The sequence below is a fragment of the Octopus sinensis genome, linkage group LG1 (assembly GCF_006345805.1).
Source record: "Octopus sinensis linkage group LG1, ASM634580v1, whole genome shotgun sequence".
NCBI classification, from domain to species: Eukaryota; Metazoa; Mollusca; class Cephalopoda; order Octopoda; family Octopodidae; genus Octopus; species Octopus sinensis.
This window is the reverse complement of record NC_042997.1, coordinates 100,096,736-100,117,358: the sequence shown is the minus strand read 5'-3', so window position 1 is coordinate 100,117,358 and position 20,623 is coordinate 100,096,736. Positions and strand designations below refer to the sequence as shown.

Below are 20,623 nucleotides of genomic sequence, written 5' to 3'. Positions count from 1 at the left end.
GTCTCTATGGGATTTTGTTTATAGTGATGTAGGTGTGCAAATAATGTTTGTACTCAACTTCACATAGTGATCTGGTCGTAAGCTTAGCAAAATGACAGGTGAAGTTAATAAGTATTTTGTGACTGTTTTCAGGTGCTAAATGACATTTTCAATTCCTGTTTTTCTATATTTGCATGAATAAGACAATTAGTTGCAACTGATTTTCTATAGCCAGATGCCAAAAGTTACCTGCATTTAAGCAAGGTGACATTTTCCCTTGGTTAGACATGTTTCCTAGAAGATTGTAATTGAAGAGTGCAGCTTGTATGATGGTAACATGCTTACAGCTATTGCATGATATCAAAACAAAAAGGCATACTTGAATACATGCATGCAGGCATGCATGCATGTGTGTGTGTGTATATGCAATGGTTTTTTTTTTTAACTTCTGTCTGCCAAATACACTTATAAGTCTGTGGCTTGAGTAAAAGAAAACTTGTCTAAGTAGGACTGAATCAGAAGCCATGTGGTTTGGGAAGAAAACTTAGCATGACTGAATTAAAGTTTAGATAAAATAATTGCCCTGGCTCTTTAGGTTACCCACTCTTAAAATATTTTGACAGAAATTATGAAATGTCTCACATGATACATCATTTCTCAATAATCACTTTTTCTTTTAGATACACTACTGCTACCAGTAGTTTGAACAACCGCTGCATACATCTCACTAATTATAGTATCAATAAGATGAATCCATCATACTTAAATAACATGGGAGACAATTTCCAAGGCCATAAATGGTTTGTATTATTTTTATTTGTTTTAGTAGTACATGTGTGATAGATAAGAGCTGCTTTTGCTGTTACTATTTGTTGCAGCTGTATATTGTCAAAATGTATTATTTAAAACAGTATGAACATTGTAATTATGACTGATGTTAAATACCATACTCATATATTATGCTTGGCTCTTATGAGCTATGAAACACCAAAAAAATATTGTATGTATAATGCTTACTTATTTTGTGATGTATAGAAAAAGAAGTGTTCAGTTACATCATCATCATCATCATCGTTTAGCGTCCGCTTTCCATGCTAGCATGGGTTATTTATTGTAATTTCTAAGATATACTGGAAAAATCTGTGTTCTCAAAGTAGTAAGCAAATTAGAAAATGATCTTTGGGTAAAGTGTATCTGGTCTGAAGTCAACCTGTGAAAAGTCAGCGTGGCAAGATGAAAATACGTAATACATGTTAACACTTCCATTATCAAATAGGTTCAGTCTATCAATGAAAATATAGTGAGAATGACAGTTCATTATAAGAATTACAGTATTTCAAGAAAAAAAAATTTTTTTCATTTTATATTTCTTTAATGACATTATCTTTTTAATATCCTTGTTGATAAATCTTTTCATTGAATAACTCAGATAGGATTTTTGGTAATGGAAGTATTACTTTCCAACTTTCTGTATTGAAAGTTGTTGGCAGTAATTCTGCAAGGCGTGACATCTACTAGCTGTGTTGAACAGGCAAAGTGTTACATTTTGTACATATAACACTTCAAATGTGAATGCCAAATTTCTTGCTTTTGATATTGAAATATTTGATATTTATTCACTTGGTGCTGGAACTAAGTTCTCTCTCTTACATTTCTCAACATTATTGTGCCTCCTTAGTCAAACTATGTATGACACATCCTATTTTGCTGTAGATAATAAGGTGTGACTTGAGCTACTCTTTGTGGCTGGTCAAGCAATCACATAGATCATTATTTAAAAATGTTACAAATGTAAATGAAATGTATTTTTCTATATTTTTGAAAAATCCTTTTATAGTTTTCTCTTAATATAAGTGTATGAACTGAACTTTAAAATATTAATAAAATGAATTGCTTTTTACAACTGGTATTTTACTCATGAAGAATAGGATGTGGGATTATTGAACATCTAATTATACTTTGGATGTGATTGTGAGTGGTTAAAGCCAAGATCATTTTGTAGGCTATGAGTTCAAATCTACAGATCGAAAGTTGATTGTTGCTGTTTTTCATAACCTAAGATACCTAGCTTGAATATTATTGGATCAGAATCCACCACTCCTCTTACTACTGGTTCTGGGCTCTGATTCTGATTGCAGGCTGTTTATTCCACGTTCTGATAAATTGTCTGCCACGCTTTGAACTCTCTTTTTTTTTTTTTTTCTTTTTTCCCACTCATATACACACACACACACGCACGAGCTCGCTGCCCCATCTGTCATGAAGTGTACATCTTTGACCAAAAGGGATTCAAAGCTAGTTTTAGAGTTTCAATATGTTCTCCATATCTTTTCATTAAATATTAAATACTTATATTCATTATAGGAGTTTAAAAGCTTTGTGGAGTTACTTGAAAAAACAAGGGATTAATAGCCAACCTATTTGGGAATCCATCAAAGATATAATAATAAAGACAATTGTAAGGTATGTTGAATTTAACATTTTATTTAATTATCAACTTATAGTATTGTGTTGTACACCTGACTTCTATAACTCCATTTTTCATTTTCTTTGATGGAAGATTGTAAAATTTCTTGACTCATTCTAAATATCTAAATATTTTGAGTATTTTAAATGTTAAAATGTAATATTGTAATATGAAATGGAAATTTGAATATTTAGTATATGAAATAGAAATATCATTCATATTAATAAAATGGAAATTAGGATTATTGAAATGTTTAGCACAGCAAAATGTGTAAATATAGAAGTACATACATAAGAGAATTAAACTGTAAAAACTCAGTGGTATTCAAACCTGGGTCTTCTCATTGGTGCCTCAGTATAGTGATTGCTGCTTCTATGTCAAATTCAGGGATTCTTTGGCGTTGACTTCAGCTTAGTATTTAGATTATGCTGTCAAATGTAATACTTATTTATTCACATTATTTTGATTAATCATGCATTATCTCATAGCTTTGAGATTTCAATGGTGTGCTTGTATTATTTTTTTACAATGGAATTGTTGGACAGGTGTGAGAGGCCAGATCTGGCTGATTTGAACATAAATCAGGTAGAATATTTGGGCCAGATATGACTGTCAAGGGGTTAACTTGTGAAATGTCTTCCTAATGATGTGAATGCTGACAATCTACCCAGTTTACTCAGATAATTCTAATGAATGATGATATAAACATTACACATGTTACATATTTTATTTTATATTGGTACAATAACATCATTGGTTGAGACTTCTATTGAGTCAACCATCAACTGTTTCACTGCATAACTATTGGTGAGAGTGACAATGGAACATCTGTGCAAGTCAGGCAAAGCAAATACCAAAAGACAGTTATGTTTGAAAGCAACTGTAAAGTGGTTGTTGTTAGGAAGAGCATCCAGCTGTAGAAATTAAGTGAAATCAGACCTGGAATCCAGTGCAGCTCTAGTCAAACTGTCTAGCCTATGCCAGCATGGAAAACGGACATTAAATGAGGATCACACACACATTTACATATATGATGAACTTCCTTAGATCTGTCTTCCAAATTTCACTTGGAAGGCAATTGTCAACATGAGGCCGTTAGTAGAAGATACTTGAGTAAGATTCTGTGCAGAGGGAATGAAATTCTTAAATCTTTCATGACCATATTGCTAGTGAGGCATTCTGTGGGATTTCCTAAATTAATTTTTTCAGAATATAACTTAACAAAAGGTTCCCACATAAAATTATGTTGGAAGGCTTCAATTTAGGATGATTTGTATCATAGAAACAAGAGCTGTCTCAGGTTGATTGGTATCAAAAGAGTTAGCTACACAACTATCCCTGCCTGTAGGTATAATGTTTGAACATAATCTACAATGGTTCTTATGTCTTTACTCTCTACTTTTTTAAAAATATTGTCATCTTTGTTTGAAGATGTAAGCATGTATTTGCTTTTTATCGTTAGATTAATAAATAAATAGATTTAATTCATTATTGACTTGCTTGGTTTCAATTTAATTTTGAATTTTAATCAGTACTTGAACTGTTTTATTTGTCTCAGTGGTGAAGCTGTTGTTTGCAGTATGACAAGAGCCAACTTGAAATCACCTTATTCAGTCTATGAATTATTTGGCTTTGATATTATCTTAGATGAGTATTTGAAGCCATGGCTATTGGAAGTCAACATTTCACCGAGGTAAGTTTATTCTTTCAATTAGGTTGAAATGTTTTTATGTTGACTCATTTCTATTAAAGTAGCTTGTGCAACAGGGAAAGCTTTGATATGGATGTCTGATCTGTTGGAAGTAACAAACAAATCCCTAAATTACACCATACTGTCTTAACCCTTTCGTTACTAGATTTCTGACCAAAATACACTCCTCATGAGTTTAAGTTAAATTCTAAAATAATCATCAATTTAGACTAGTTTCATTAAACAACTGTAACTTTTTTACTTAACATATTAATGTGATATTTGGAACATAATTGCAAAAAGTGACTCTAATTATAGGTAAATCCTGGTAAACTGAGCAAAATGTAAAAACATTTAAATTTTGTTTAAACATTACCATAGAAAATGAGTCATCAGTGTTGCACACACAATATTCAATTGGGTATGCAACAAAATTTTGATATAGAAGAATTGTGCACATCACTAGATTATCAGTTGAATTTAATGCTCAGAAGAACAGGTGTACCAAACTTACATTATTTTTGATAAGGTACTGTCTACGATGCTTTGGTACTGTACATTGAAAACTGAAAATAAAGGAGTTATTAAATATTGAAATCCCTTTGTGACTTTTGGTCCACTTTGTGTATGTTTGTATAATATATGGCTGGCTGTTAGGGTAATTTACCCAATGTTTCTGCTGTTCTGATGGCATATCTGTGCTTGAAAATAAATTATCTTATTTTTGTCTTGTAATAGGCATTTTGGTGCTTATGATAAAAATAAATGCTTGTTTGTTTATATATATATAGGAATCTCTTGACAAAGACAATGTATAAGTGTTTAGTTTTTGATTCTTTTTTATGCTGAATAACCTGCACAAATGATTTGTTTTTAGTGAGCAAATGTGTGTACTGTATATTAGCTCACTCCCTCCATTAAATCATTGTTGACTGAATAGGTGCACAGTGTACTATTTTGGTGTCCATTTTTTGTTATATGATCCATAAATTATATATGATCCATAAATTGTTATATGATCCATAAATTGTGGATGAGACTTGAATGTGCATGGAAGGCCAACAGAAAAAGATATGAAGTTTGTAAAAAATTTCTAAATTGTTAACAATAATGGTATTCTCTTATTTCAGTTTGCATTCCAATACTCCGTTAGATGTGAGTATCAAAGAGCCTATGGTATGTGATGTATTGAATATTGCAGGTTTTCACCTACCTGCAAAAGATGATTTAGTAAGCAATGTTGTGAATAATCACTTGGAAAAGTAAGTGACATGATCATGGTTATTGTATTTGTTGTTATTTATTTTGTCACAGTGTAGATGGAAAATGCACCAGATTATTTAGTCATCTATCAAATCACAAGGGCCTCAAACAGATAATGTTTCTTTAAAAGATGCGCAGTATCTAGCAAGTCTTGAAAGTTTTGATGAGATTACCGTCATATCATCCAGTTCTAAAATCCTCAAATACTTGTATCCACTATCATTTATTGGATATAATTTCTATAGAAAATCTGTTGAGATAACCTTAACAAGTGATGTAATAGCACTGCTAACACAGTAGAACACAATAATTATAAAAACGTTTAATATACTTTGCAGTATATTATGGTTATATAACAAAATACGGTCTCCCTACAGGTCATTAATATTTACGTAGTCTTTGTGTGTGGCAGATGCACAAGTACAATAAACTCTAGAAATATACAGAAAATAGACTCCATCAAGTGCCTGTGGGAATACCTAAAAGTAGTTGTTAGCTTTCGTTATCTAGGTGACCAAGTCAGCATTGGAGGTGGATGCTCCAAGAGCATGGCTGCTAGAATAAAAGTAGGCTGGGCAAAGTTCAGAGAGCTTCTACCTTTGTTGGCTATGAAGGGCCTCTCTCTGAGTGGAAGGCAGATTGTATGATGCCTCTGTGGGAACAGCCATGCTATATGGCACTGAAACATGGGCTGTGACTGCAGATAACATGTGAAGGCTTGAAAGAAATAAATCTGATATGTTCCACTGGATGTGCAATGTCAGTATATGTGTACGACAAAGTGTGTCTTGAGAGACAAATTGGATTTAAGAGGTATCAGATGTGGTGTGCAAGAGAGGTAACTGTTCTGGACAATTGCATAAAGAAGTACCAGTCTCTGGTGGGAACCTGTGGAAGATGTAGTCCCAGGAAGGCATGGGTCAAGGTGGTGAAGCCTGATCTTTAAATGTGGGGTCTCATCGAGGTAATGACAAGTGATCGTGACTTTTGGCAATTTGCTGGGCTTGAGTAGACCCACCAAGCCATGTAAAATTGCAGTAGTGGCCAGTGTCGGTGACCCATAACAGCATCCTTGCCAGTGACATGTAAAAACACCTGTGCCAATGACACATAAAATGCATCCGCTATACTCTTGGAGTGGTTGGCATTAGGAAGGGTTTCCAGCTGTAGAAACCAACCCAAAATCAGGCTGGAACCTGGTGCACCAGCATAGAAAGTGGACATTAAATGATGATGATGTACCAGCTTCCAGGAATGTGTTTAATATATAAAATTGGTATATCATAACATTACTGCTGTATTTAGTGGGTATTTAAACAATTTGTTTGTGGATGATTAATGGATTGGATGGGTGCTGATGAAGGAGCAAAACTCCTGAAATATGACATACGCCTATTACCCATGTTTCATCTTTGATCTCGTTTACATCAGGTGTCTTGGATATGAAACATAGAATCCGAATCAGTGCTGGCTATAATTTCTATAAAAAAATCTGAGAGATATATTTAGCTTCTGATAATATGTTTATGACTATTACTTTCATGGATTAAGTTGCCCACAGTTGCTGTGGCTTAATTTGTAATAGACCCATCCAGTAAACAACAGATACATGCTTGACCCCATTACCTTTCCCATCTTAAGATATATTTGTAAATGTATAATTTAAAATTATATTATAAAGTCTTAACCATTTACATTATATATACATGTGTGCATGTTCTATTCTCTCTCTCTCTCTCTCTCTCTCTCTATATATATATATATATATATATATATATATATATGTGCACAGGTGTCGCTGTGTATTAAAAAGCTTGCTTTCCTGCTGCATAGTTCCAGGTTCATTCACACTGTGTGGCAGCTTGGGTAGGAGCCTTCTACTCTAGCCTTGGGCTGACCAAAGCCTTGTGAGTGGGTTTGGTAGATAAAAACCGAAAGAAACCCATCCATCGTAAGCACCCAGCATACTGTAAAAATCGTTGGTGTTAGAGAGGATGCCCAGCTGTAGAAACTATGTCACAACAGACAATTTGGAGTCTGGACAGCTCCTCTGCTGGCCTGTCAAATTGTCCAACTCATTCTAGCATGGAAAATAGATGTTAAACAATGATGATAATATGTGTGTGTGTTTGTCTGTGTTCATCCTTCTACACTGGTTGACAACTGGTGTTGGTGTATTTATGTCCCTGTAAACATACCGACTATTTCAGGCAGGTTCATAATCTAAAGGGTTAGCCACTTGTTTTACATTGCTTCTTGTGTATTCTTTTGTAAATAATGCAAGCAGCTCAACTTTCTATTTAACCTGCACCTGTAAACCCCAGCTTCTTTGTTTCTTGTGACGATAATTATTAATCTAATTAAAATACTTTGTACCTTTTATGGTTATTTCTGTAAAACAGTTTTTTCTTTTTCTTTTTTAGTGGTCAGTATAAGCCTCCTAACAAACTCTGCTTGGACAAACGTCTATACAGTACATGCATATCCACTGATGAGAAATCAAAGCACTCTTACTATTCTCAACACAGATTAGATCTGGTGAGGAGAAGCTAATGTTCTTTGTTTTATTTTGATTTATTATTTGTTAAATTTTACTGAATTTATCTCAATTTATGCACCCCACCCCAAAAAAGAAAATGGAATATTGTTGACATATAAATAGGTGCAGGCATGACTATGTGCTTAAGAACCTTGCATCCTAACCATGTGGTCTTAGGCTCACTCCTACTGCATGGAACCGTGGGCAAGTTTTTTCTGCTATAACCCTGGGCTGACCAAGTCCTTGTGAATGGATTTAGTAGATGGAAACAGAAAGAAGCCCATTGTGTGTGTGTACCTTTGCAATGGCATCATGTGATGGTTGTAAATGAGCATCACCATCATACAAGCAGTGTTGTTTGTTTCCATTCTGCCATTAAAAACATACCTGGCTATGGGAAAATATTACTATGATTGGAAACAAAGATATGCGAAGATTCCAGAGGCCTGATGTTCTGGGGATGAAGGATTTGGATAGTGCCCAGTATGGAGCTTGGGAAATTGGATGTAAGGGTGATAGGAGGGGGAGAGATGAGTAGGATGAGAATGTTTGAGTGGAACAAATACAAGAATGTCAGTTCTGAGTAGCAGAGGACATTATAATAGTGATAGGAAAGACAGAGGAGATGTGATGCTTGTGGGCCAATGGCTGGAGCATGTCTTTTGAGTCATTTAATACCGGTCAGTTAAGTGGCCCTTCTCTGGATATAGTCCAAGATGTCTGTATGTAGTAGCAGTGTTGTCCCAGATGTTGAGCAGCAATGCTCCATTGCAAACCTCATTCGAGTGGAAGTATTTTCTGTCCCTGAAGAGTGAGCCAGTCTTTGGGATGCAGTCCTAATTATGTTAATAATGTGCTCTCACCAGGAGAGATCCTTGGCATTTGGAGTGATCATGAGGTCTGTAATTGAGAGCTGCTCATGTTTTGATGGGATGCATTGGGGTGTGATAATGTTTTCTTGATATGAGTCTTTTGCTACTAAAAGAGATAAGATTGGTATAGCTTCCATTATAGGATGCTTGAAGTCTCCTTGTATCAAATCAGTGCAAGAATGCTGTCAGCTGCAAGTGGATGATGCACGGTTGGGGAAGATTAAGGAGGAAAGATGTGCTTATATCATTTGTATGAGAGTAACTGTTGTTAGGTGTTGCAGTAAGTAGGTCGTCGTACAGAAAGAAAAGAAAAGGAGACAAAACTGAACCCTGGAGCACCCCAGAATCTGTTAACAATCAGAAACAGGAGCTTCTTTAGCATATGTTGCAATAGTGCAGTCTGCTGGGAAGCTACCAATTCAAGAGATGAAGAGAGATATGTGAAGTTTTGATAGAAAATTCGCATGGTCACAGACATGGTCGAAAGCCTTGTTGATGTCTAGAGCAACAACTCAATGCTTTCACCAGTTATCTCTATGGCGAGAACTCACTGATGAGTAACATAAAAATGTAGATTGCTGGTGGATTTGGCTCTGTGGAAGCTCTACAGGTGTTCATTAAGGAGATATTCAAGGTGTTGGAGATATTGTTAATGCACTGTCTCCTTTACCTAAAAGACATTAAGAGTGAGTGCAATAGGACTCATCTGGATTGCCATTTCTTTGGAATGGGACACACTGAAGCAAGCTTTCAAATGTCAGAACATGTTCTTGTAGAGATTGGGGGATTAAAGAATTGGGTTAGTGTATGGGTAAGGTCTGGAGCACAGTGTTTGAGTGTTATAGAAGGAACATTGTCAGGGCTGGTGACTTTGTTGGTTTGAAGTAGCTGCCAGTTTTCTGCATTTGGCATGTGTATATGTCAAATGGGGAGCCTGAAGGAGTGGAAGGGGATAGATTTTGAGAAGATAGGTCAAAACTGTGGGGTTGAATGCAAAGCAGGTAGCGAATCAATAGCGGTGGTTGAAGTGATTATAAACTTGCTTGTTTTGTGGTTGATGAATAGTGATTTTGTTGTTGTTGTTGTTGTTTTCAGTATTTAAAATATTTTATGATTATAGCAAATCCAGGAGACTATCTTAGATATTTTAACACCTTATGACATTCGAACTTTGATTTTGACTCTTGATGAAGAAAAGCGATGTGGAAATTTTGAACGAATATTTCCAACGAGTTCTACCACAAAATATTTACGTTTCTTTGAACAACCACGATACAGCAACCTGCTGCTGGATCAGTGGTTCACTCAATTCCCCAAGACAAATACACAAGGTAAAGGAACCTTTTTCCCTTTTTTATCCCAAAATAAGTACATTTATGAAAAAGATTTTTTTTTTTAAAGAATTTATTACTTTGTATTTGAATAATCTTTACTAAGCCATAACTCTTCCTGTATTGCTAACCAGAATATACTGCTTATATATTTCAATTAAATTTAACCTTTAGCATATAAACTGGTCCTATCTGGTCAAAACAACCTACCTGTTTTATCTTTAGACTGGCGAGATCTAGCCTCTCACACTTATGCTGCAATGTCATTCTAAAAATAAATAATCACATCATTGAAATCTTGAAGTTATGAGATAATGTACGATTAATTCAAAGCAATGTCAATAAAAAAGCACTACATGTGACAGAGTAACCCAAATGCTAAAGGGTTAAAAAAAAAACAAACTAAAATTGAGAATTTAGCATAGTACAAAACAACTATAACTTAATTGTTTATTGGTATATAAAAGTTGTAGTTGAAACATACCTTACAAATAATTTCTATTATTAATCTATGATAGAATATTTTATGCAAAAGTTATTTTCTATATAAGTTGTAATCTTACCCACATAATTTTGTTATCACTATTGCATATTTGAAACTATTGACACAGCTTCAAAAACCAAATTGGGTAATTATACATGAAACTGAAGAATTTTGCTTGTGTTCAAGTAATTGGTTATCCTTTATAATTTCTGAATGTCTGTTGTATTTTTAGCAAAACATGTACAAAATTGTGTAATTTGTTCTCTTTGCTATGTAGAACATAGCAATATACTTTCAAAGAAAAGGCCTGTTGTTGTTGTTGTTGTTTTTTTTTAAAACATGTTTGCTATCAGTCACTGCAGCAATTGCTTTATACATTAAAAATCCTTAAAATTTAAATTTACTGTTACTAAGTTAATATTCATTTCAAATTGGGTGGGATGTTATAAAAACTAAAATCAATTTTGAAAAGTTTCAGGGGTACAGAATTTATTCTGTAACAATGTTGGATGATATAAGTATATTTACTGCAATCTTGTGTTGTTATGAACATAGCAATGAGATGAGATTGTTTTCACTATTCAAATAAAAAGAAATAAAAACAGGTAGAGTGAGAGGGTTGGTGATAGAAAGGTTAAATAAGTTTCAACTGAAGCACCATGTTTTCTCTCTCTATATGATCCTATATATAGTTCATACCCTTAAAAAAAAGACAGTCTCACTCATTTTGAGATATATTCTTTTATTCTTTTACTTGTTTTAGTCATTTGACTGCAGTCCATGCTGGGGCACCACCTTTAGTTGAACATCTTTGTAAGCTTCGTACTTATTCTATTGGTCTCTTTTGCCGAACTGCTAAGTTATAGAGATGCAAACACACCAACACCAGTTGTTAAGAGATGATGGGGGGACAAATAGACACACACACACACATATATTTATACAATGGGCTTCTTTCAGTTTCTGTCTACCAAATTCACTCAAGCTTTGGTCGGTCTGAAGCTATAGTAGAAGACACTTGCCCAAGGTGCCATGCAGTAGGACTGAATCTGGAACCTTGTGGTTGGAAAGCAAGTTCCTTACCACACAGCCACCACTAATGACAAGATGAATAGAAGAGAATGAGATTGATATAATAATGGCTGTTTTAAGTGAAACATAACTATGAGCTAGATTTAAATTAAAATATAAGCACTTATATTGTGTTCTTGGGGAAGTAGGCTGATATGAATAGGATGGTCAAGATTCTGCAAGTTTATCAACCAAACATCTATTGACTGGTCATGCAAGATGTAGGAGTACCAGTTTCATATTTACCTAGAAATAGATTATTTTGCTTGACTACCAAACTATTCTTTACCAATAATTCTTGTACTTGAATGATGCCTTGATTCTTTTGCGCAGTTAATGTAATTGTTCTTGTTTTTCTCGATCTGGTCTCGCTGTTTATTGCATCACTGTTCTGGGGTTCTACACTTGAGGCAGCATTAATAACATTTTTGCTTGGCTTGCCTTTCAGTGATAATTTTTCAGTTATCGCTCCTCAAAACAGTGTCTTAATTTACTTAATATTTTTGCAATGTAATGTGTTTTTTTGTCATATTCTAGTCTCTTTAAAACTTAAATTTTTTTCTTTTTTTTTTTTTCAGGATTGTCTCTTTTGAAGTCTCATTGTGAAACAAATATCCATTTACAGAATCCCACATTGGATATCAAACATCAGGTAATATGTTCTATTTAAATTTTTATAAATTATTAGCATAATGCACAAAATATGATTACAAACCAAAACAGATATTTAGATAATACACTCAACTTTGAGTATTATACTATTTTTATTAGCCTTATTTAGCTTAACTTTTCAACCCTTTGCTATTCAAATTGACCATATCAGGCCCAAATATTCAACCTGTTTTATGCTCAAACTAACCAAATTGGGCCTCTTACACTTATCTTACAATATTCTAAAAATATATAATTATGTAATTGAAATCACAAGGTAATGTGAATAAATAATTATTACTTTCGACAAAGTAATCTGAATGCTAAAGAGTTAATTTCCCCTTGAAAATCAATAAGCCCGAGTTTTAGGTTGAATGTCTCCTGGCTTGTGATACTTTTATGGAATGATTTAGTTTTAGTGTCATTTATATGATATTGGCAACGGCCATGTCAAACCAAGTGAAATTCTAACTGTGACTATTGTCAGTGTCATGTAAATGGCACTTGTGAAATTGTAGTTATGGTCGTTGCCGATGGCATGTAAAAAGCACTACTCTTGGAGTGGTTGTCGTTAGGAAGGGCATACGGCTGTAGAAACCAGCCAAATCAGACTGGAACCTGGTGCAGCCCTCCTGCTTACCAGTTCCAGTCAAACTGCCAAACCCATAACAGCATGGACAACATGTTAAATGATGATGATGATAATTTTCAACAAAAAATAAAATGGAATTAATGCTATAGAAATTTCCATGTCTCTTTGAACAACTTTTTTCTTTTTCCTTTTCACAGTGGGTTCTGCCGCAATCAGTTTGCAATTTCCATGCTACTAAAACTCCTTCCCCAATTAGTAAAACTCAACAAAAGAAAACTGTTGAGAAATCTGTTGAGAAAACTGAAAAAACAAGGTGAGGAATAAGGATTTGTATAATGTGCATCTTGGTTTTTATCTTTTACTTGTTTCAGTCTTTTGGCTGTGGCCATGCTGGGGTGCTTTGAAGCGAGGCTTTTTTTAAGTTGAACCAATTGATCCCAGTACTTATTTTATCAGTCCCTTTACTAAACTGTTAAGTTATAGGGACGTAAACAAACCAACATTAGTTCTCCGGCATTGGTGTAGAAATACAAAGACAAAAATAGCCTTGGCTGGCCCCCGTGCCGGTGACACGTAAAAGCACCATCCGTTCGTGGCCGTTTGCCAGCTCTGTCTGGCCCCGTGTCGGTGGCACGTAAAAGCACCATCCGTTCGTGTCCGTTGCCAGCATCGCCTGGCCCCGTGCCGGTGACATGTAAAAGCACCATCCGTTCGTGGCTGTTCGCCAGCTCTGTCTGGCACCTGTGCAGGTGGCACGTAAAAAACACCCACTACACTCGCGGAGTGGTTGGCGTTAGGAAGGGCATCCAGCCGTAGAAACACTGCCAGATCTGACTGGGCCTGACAAAGCCTTCCAGCTTCACAGATCCCAGTTGACCCATCCAACCCATGCTAGCATGGAAAGCGGACGCTAAATGATGATGATGATGATGATAACTCGAAAGTTAGAGGTTGTGAATCCAACCCACTAAGGGATAATATCTATCCAATATACTGCTGGTAGAATACCCAATTATTAATACACAAGTGTTTTTATTGCATTGCAATTACATTACCTAGTGTACTAAATGGGTGAAGGTAAAGAGATATTTTACCATTAATTTATATAGTAATAAGAAAATGGAGGAGATCAATAGGTGGTTCATCAACTTATTTATATTTATTTATAACTTAACATTATGTACTTTATAATCTCTGATGAAGCCTAGAGATATACCGAAGTACCTCATTTTCATCTACCTGTTACTTCATTCCACTTAAGTAATAAAGGTAGAATGAGGTATTTTTATCTATTGGCTGAAACAGCTGTAAGTTATTTTGCTGCATAATATGTTATATGTATATTATTGTAATTATCAGTTTAGTAAATAAATAAGTTAACATAATAATATGTCTATAAGTTGATGAACCACCTATTGATCCCCTCCATTTTCTTATTGCTATATATATACATACATACAACGGGCTTCTTTCAGTTTCTGTCTACCAAATCTATTTGCAAGGCATTGCTTGGTTTAGGGGCTTTAGTAGAAAAAACTTGTCCAAGGTGCCTCCTTGTAGGACTTGACCCAGAACCATGTAATTGAGAATCAGACTTCTTACCACACAGCCATGCCTGCATCTTCATGTTAAGGAAATTATATTTTTTCCATTCAGTTCGAGAATTTTTGGTGTGTGCCATTCAATACATTATCAGTTACTTAAATGTTTTTCCTCTGTAACATCTATTTCTTTTCCATGCCAGCATGAGTTAGATCAGTGGTTGTCAACCAGGGTTCATATAAGATTTTGTAGGGGGTCCATACAACAAAATAGTAAATTGGGGATCTACAATAGTATTTTAAGGGCCCCCTGAAAAAAACTTGCTTTAGATTTATTATGTATTGCAAGAAACAGCTAGGCTTCTTTCTCTAACATTTTACATAGTTCAACCTACACAAATTAATGTGTGAAAAAGAAAATGGGTATTTTGAAAGAAGTTTCTATAAAATTATTGGGTCCACCAGAATAAAATAGTAATAAAAGGGGTCCATAGATAAAAAACAGTTGAGAACCTCTGAGTTAGATGACTGTGTTGTTGAGTCATTGTTTTACAGCCCCTTTCAAGTAAGGTATCTCTTAAACACATTTTTCAAAGGCTCTAAGCAGTTGAGCAATTTGTTGACTGGAGAAGTGAAACAACACTGCTCATAAGCAAGCAACTTCTGTAGACCCCAAACATAAATGAATACACATGTACAAATGTCTGTGTGATCACCAGCATTCAATTTTTGCTTATCAAATCCATTCACAAGGCTTTGATCAGCCCAAAGCACTGTTGTACTGAACCCAAAATGAGCATGCCTACACCTGTAATTATATTAATATTGATCTTACATTTCAATAATTTTTCTTTGTTAGATCTTTGTAATAAAAAATGTAATCACTTTCTATTTTATATTTGTTTTCTCCCTAGGTAAAATGTGTGCCTTCTAAATCATGATAAATCCTAATTGTTGATCTCGAAAAGCTCAATTACAAGTCATGACCAGCTATTAAACATTTAATTTTGACTACGTAATTTTGAAAGATTTTGTAAATTTTTGAAAGCAAGTATATTCATTTTACATCTGCCAATATTTAAATTGTGAAAAATAAAGAAATCTGAGAAAAGTTATATTTTCAAATTAACATTTTGTTGTTTTCCTCATTCTGTTATTCTAAACTTGCTTGAATATATTTCTTTTTTTTTAGTTTTCGAAAATTAACTTAGTGGTTATAACTAGTGATTCTAAGTTTGTAATATGCCCTTCCTTCCATTTTCTATTCAAATCTGTTCTGTTTATAGTATTGATGGATTGTTCTGCTTCAAAAAGCACCATCTGAACGTGGCCGATGTCAGCGCCACCTTGACTGGCTTCCGTGCCAGTGTCACGTAAAAAGCACCAATGCGATCGTGGCCGTTGCCAGCCTCGCCTGGCTCCTGTGCCGGTGACACGTAAAAAGCACCCACTACACTCACGGAGTGGTTGGCGTTAGGAAGGGCATCCAGCTGTAGAAACACTGCCAGATCAGACTGGAGCTTGGTGTAACCTTCTGGCTTCCCAGATCCCCGGTTGAACCGTCCAACCCATGCTAGCATGGAGAACGGACGATGATGATGATTTCAGGCAACAAAGTTTTACAGACTATTGTGATTTCTTTTGCCAACTTTCCATTTGTGAAGTATAACAATTTATTACCAAAGTGCTCTGAGGTAAAGTGGAGATGTATGCTTTGTCTAGGTGTATAAGCAAGATTTGAATTCATTAGTTAATTAGTATTTCAGTCCCTTAAACCTCCCAGATCAAATGTCTGTATATACCTTGTTTAGAAATCACAGAATAACTAACGTGCTGTCAGTTAGGACGAGGTTTCTAGTTGATCTGATCAATGGAACAGCCTGCTTGTGAAATTAACATGCAACTTGTTGAGCACCCCTAGGACACGTCTACCCTTTATGTGGTTCTCAGGAGATTCAGCACAACGCGGAATGTGACAAGGCTGTATTGTGATTGTAAGCTGAATTACATAAGCCATGTACCTTCACATACAACCACAGAATATAGACCAACAGAACTACATATATATTATTATTCTCAACTCATTGATTGAAATGATGGCTTCCCTGCTCCCCACAAGTTTTTTTTAGCTAAATATGGCAAGAAAAGCAAAGTTTGTTTATGACTGTATCAAGTGCAAATATTTATGTCCGTTTTCCATGCTGGCATGGGTTGGACAGGTTGACAGGAGCTGACCAGCTGAAGGGCTGTTCTGGCATGGGTTCTCTGGCTGGATGCCCTTCCTAATGCCAAATCACTTTACAGAGTGTACTGGGTGCTTTTTATGTGGCACCAGAACCTACAAGCCTGTGAAATTAGGGATGCTCAACTGGAGAAGGTTGCAAGGGATGAGCCTGTGTGCAAGGACAACCATGCTTTTACTTAACTTGAAGTGTCTTTTTCAAGCTCAGTAAAAAAAATATTTCTGAAAAACTTAGGTTTCAAATCTATGATTTTGGAGGCTGTGCATATGGGTTCTGTTTGTGTGATATGTAAGCCTATCATTTAACGTCCATTGTCCATGACTGGCATGGGTTGGGCAGTTTGACCGGAGCTGGAAGGTAGCATGGTTTTCTACTAGATGTCCTTCCTAATGCCAACCACTCCCAGAGTGTAATAGGTGCTTCTGTGTGCCATTCCTGTGACACCAGTATCTGCCACAACTGCAATTTTCCTCAGCTTGATGGGTCTTCTCAAGTACAACATTATGCCAAAGGTCTTGGTTGTTACCTCCGTGAGGCCCAAAGCTTGAAAGGTACTGTTTATGTGCCAGTTACACCAGTGGTGCTTCTCCCTGACACAAAACCAAACTACATCTCATCTAGACTAAATCTCTCTAATTAGTTGGGCTATGACCCTCTCTGTAACTTTCATTATTTGATCCAACGATTTCATGGGTGCCATTTACATGATACTGGCAATGGGCCTGTCTGTGGTTTCACCTGCCTTCGCCTCCATGAGACCCAACATTCGAAGATCATGCTACTGGCAATGGCCGTGATTACAATTTCACAGGTGCCATTTACATGACACCAGCAACAGCCACGACTACGATTTCACTTGGCTTGACGACGAGTCTCCTCAAGCATGGTATATTGCCGAAGGTCTTGGTCATACAATAATAACAAAAACAAAAAGAAAAATCCAGAGGATGGCATTTTATTAAATAAAGAATATAACTTTATAGAAATTTTAGTATCGCTGAAACAATATATAATTTTGCAGAAATTGGAACAATTATATAAAATATAATGGGATGTTTTTGTGTGTAGAGATATTGAAAAAGATGGTAGAGTGTGAAGGGCACCATTTGCAAGGAAGGGAAATGGAGAGGATGACAACTGCACATAAGCTGAGCTGAGAGAGAAAATAGAAAGGATAGAATCTGCTCCTAATGCCAACAAAGGGTGAATGGAAGAGACTGATGTTGCTGCTGAGAGAGCAGTTACAAGAATGGCTAGATGATGAGTGAAAGGTGGGATGCTACTAAATAGAAATGGATGGATTGATTCAGATATCCAAAGTGAAGGAGCATACACGTGACCAACAAGCAAAAAAGTTGTAATTTTATACTTTAAGTAAAATATTCGGAAAGACAAAAATAGATATTTTGGTCAATTGAAATTCTTTCAGGAATATTTTTGGTTCTACTTTTCTAACACTATTGCATCATAATGTAGATTCTTCTTTGCATGGCACACATCACTGATTCAGTTAAACAACCACTTGTTTGACTTGTTCCTGGGGATAAAATGTTAAAAAGACAAGGATTATTGTTTTGTTATGTGAATAAGTCATCAAACAACATATCAATTGAGATTACACAACTAAGAGAACAATATAGGTTTGATCTTTTATCTTTTCTTTGTTTCAGTCATTGGGTTATTAAAAAATAAATAAAACACCACCCCAGTGCTTGTTTTAAAGCCTGATGCTTATTCGATTGAACCTTTTGCTGAACTGCTCAGTTATGGGTCTGTAAAGAAACCAACACCAGTTGCCAAGTGGTGGTAAGGAACAAAGTGAGATGTTGGATCTGGTCATTTTTAACATGAAGCAGGTAGAATATTTTGGCTGGATATGGCCGAATCATATTCTAAAGGGTTAATGCGTTCATGCTTAGGGAAGCAAGATGTTCAGAGTATGGTTGATGCCTGATGGTGGATATTCATCTGGTTGCACATTTCCAGGAGATTGATATGCTGGGCAAGAAAGGGGTTTTAGACTGGTAATACAAACTCTATGTGTGGATGTACCATAGCCATATACAGCTTTAAATAAATAGCTGGAGAGTGACTAACAAAGGTCTTATGACACCATTTCCCTAGCTAGGCAGTTAAGACTAAGAAGTAGAGCAAAATAGTTCATAAAAGCAAACAGTACAATGTTTGCAACAGAAAATAGATTCACATATTTTTTTTATGCTAAGGCTTCCTGAGATATACTACAATTTGACCCAGTGCAATGTCTAGGATGTGACAGTTGGAGAAGCAAAGGTTGTATCGGGACTCAGCTGAGTAAACTAGAATAATGTGAAATGAAGTGCTTTGCTCAAGGACATAACATGCCATCCAGTTTGGGAATCGAATCAGACTTTATTAATAATCATGAGTCCAACACTAACCATTGGGCTGTGTGACTTCATGAGACATATTCTGCAAAAACGTCTTGCCATGAGGAAACAGGAAAGGCATCCGGGTGTTGCAAATCTGCCTCAAACTGTCCCACTCATTCAAGTTAGGAAAATTAGACTAAAATAATGATATTGATAACACTAATGAGAATGATACTGGAGTTGATTCAAGCACTAAATTCTCTCTCCTTCACAAAATTGTCTTGGATAATATGGTTAAAATGTCTTACACATTTGTGCTAAATGTTAAAAATCAAAAGATTCCTAGTCATATCTGTACATATATACATAGTAAAAATACTTACACAACTTCATTTTTGGTTAACATTTTGCCTTCAGCCATAATCTCAGCTACTTTTGCTACAATTGGATCATGATTCAAACTTGCAACTGCCAAAATCTCTTCTCCCCTACAAAGAAAAGCAGAACAATTACTTTGAAGGAGGTTGAGTGAGAACATGAATGAAATATTTCTTTAAAAAACTCTTCAATTAACAAAGCACCCAAACAATAAAATAAGTCGCAAAAATTTCAATATTTAAGATATTATGTCTGTGAGATTAAGTTACAGACTACCGACTGATCATCTGCTCAAATTTTACTATAGCTATTATGTAATGCAAAGCTTACAACTGCTTCCTTTGGTTTTCCTACTATGCTCTTACTTCACAACTGAATGGTTAAATGCTGAGAATGATATATCAGGCCATTCCATAAGTTCTGTCCGATTTTACCTTTTTTAAAATTTAATGAAATTTAATAGTATTTTAGAATGTCTAATGGAATTAAAAATTCTTTTAGAGAATAACAGAATTAAAAATTTCTTTGATTAAAACCCTTTCTAACATGGAAGTAACATTTGATCACTTGTTTTCTTTATTCAAAGTTCGGACAGAACTTATGGGATGACCTGATACAATTTGAGGTCAATTGGTCAAACAAATATCTAACCTTATATGCTAGCACAGAAAAATTGATGTGAAACAACAAAAATATATATACATAATGCAATAATATTAGGTATTTAAGAAAAAAGAGAAATTTGAGGCAAGGTTATTAGAATAATCATCCAACTCACTTTGTGTAGAAGCAAGCTATTTTCTCATCATCTCCATGGACAACAATATCATTATAATCCTTTCCATAACCTGCAGAATAAAATAAGTTTAGATGTAATTTGAGCAACCTAATATTCATTGAATTTATTGTAAAACAAACAAAAAAGAAAAGAAAGTTACGGAGATAATGTAGAATTTTCATTTAATGAGAGACAATGTCTTCCTGAGTCAATTGATTTGTTTCTTTCAAAGAGTATTGTCTAACTTTTTCTATTTAGTCCAAGGAAGGTAGCTGTTTATTTAGCTTGATGAAGTCAGTGTAGTTGATACATTGAATTTTTTGAAGGCTGATAAGAGTTTCAGAGAATTAAGAAGGATTAGGAGAAGATTGGTGCACTATTTGTAAATGAGAC

General features: G+C 35.2%; 2 protein-coding genes across 8 annotated transcripts in view; one reads left to right on the top strand and one right to left on the bottom strand.

The window, feature by feature from the left end:
• Positions 1-15,573, top strand: part of LOC115216319 (tubulin polyglutamylase TTLL4) — a 35,921-nt gene extending 20,348 nt beyond the window's left edge. For both annotated transcript variants that reach the window (XM_029785534.2, XM_036503284.1), the window contains exons 10-18: positions 660-779; positions 2,344-2,442; positions 4,005-4,139; positions 5,267-5,398; positions 7,823-7,937; positions 9,931-10,141; positions 12,275-12,348; positions 13,137-13,252; positions 15,395-15,573. In XM_029785534.2, the coding sequence (XP_029641394.1) occupies positions 660-779; positions 2,344-2,442; positions 4,005-4,139; positions 5,267-5,398; positions 7,823-7,937; positions 9,931-10,141; positions 12,275-12,348; positions 13,137-13,252; positions 15,395-15,398 (1,006 nt within the window). In that variant the 3' untranslated portion in view covers positions 15,399-15,573. The remainder of the gene's footprint in view (positions 1-659; positions 780-2,343; positions 2,443-4,004; positions 4,140-5,266; positions 5,399-7,822; positions 7,938-9,930; positions 10,142-12,274; positions 12,349-13,136; positions 13,253-15,394) is intronic.
• Positions 15,574-17,662: 2,089 nt separating this feature from the next.
• The window catches only part of LOC115213836 (apoptosis-inducing factor 3), an 88,591-nt gene continuing 85,630 nt past the window's right edge, over positions 17,663-20,623 (bottom strand). For all 6 annotated transcript variants that reach the window (XM_036503231.1, XM_036503224.1, XM_036503240.1 and 3 more), the window contains 3 exons: positions 20,231-20,300; positions 19,458-19,562; positions 17,663-18,260 (listed from right to left, as the gene is read on the bottom strand). In XM_036503231.1, coding sequence (XP_036359124.1) covers positions 18,230-18,260; positions 19,458-19,562; positions 20,231-20,300 — 206 coding nt within the window. In that variant the 3' untranslated portion in view covers positions 17,663-18,229. The remainder of the gene's footprint in view (positions 18,261-19,457; positions 19,563-20,230; positions 20,301-20,623) is intronic.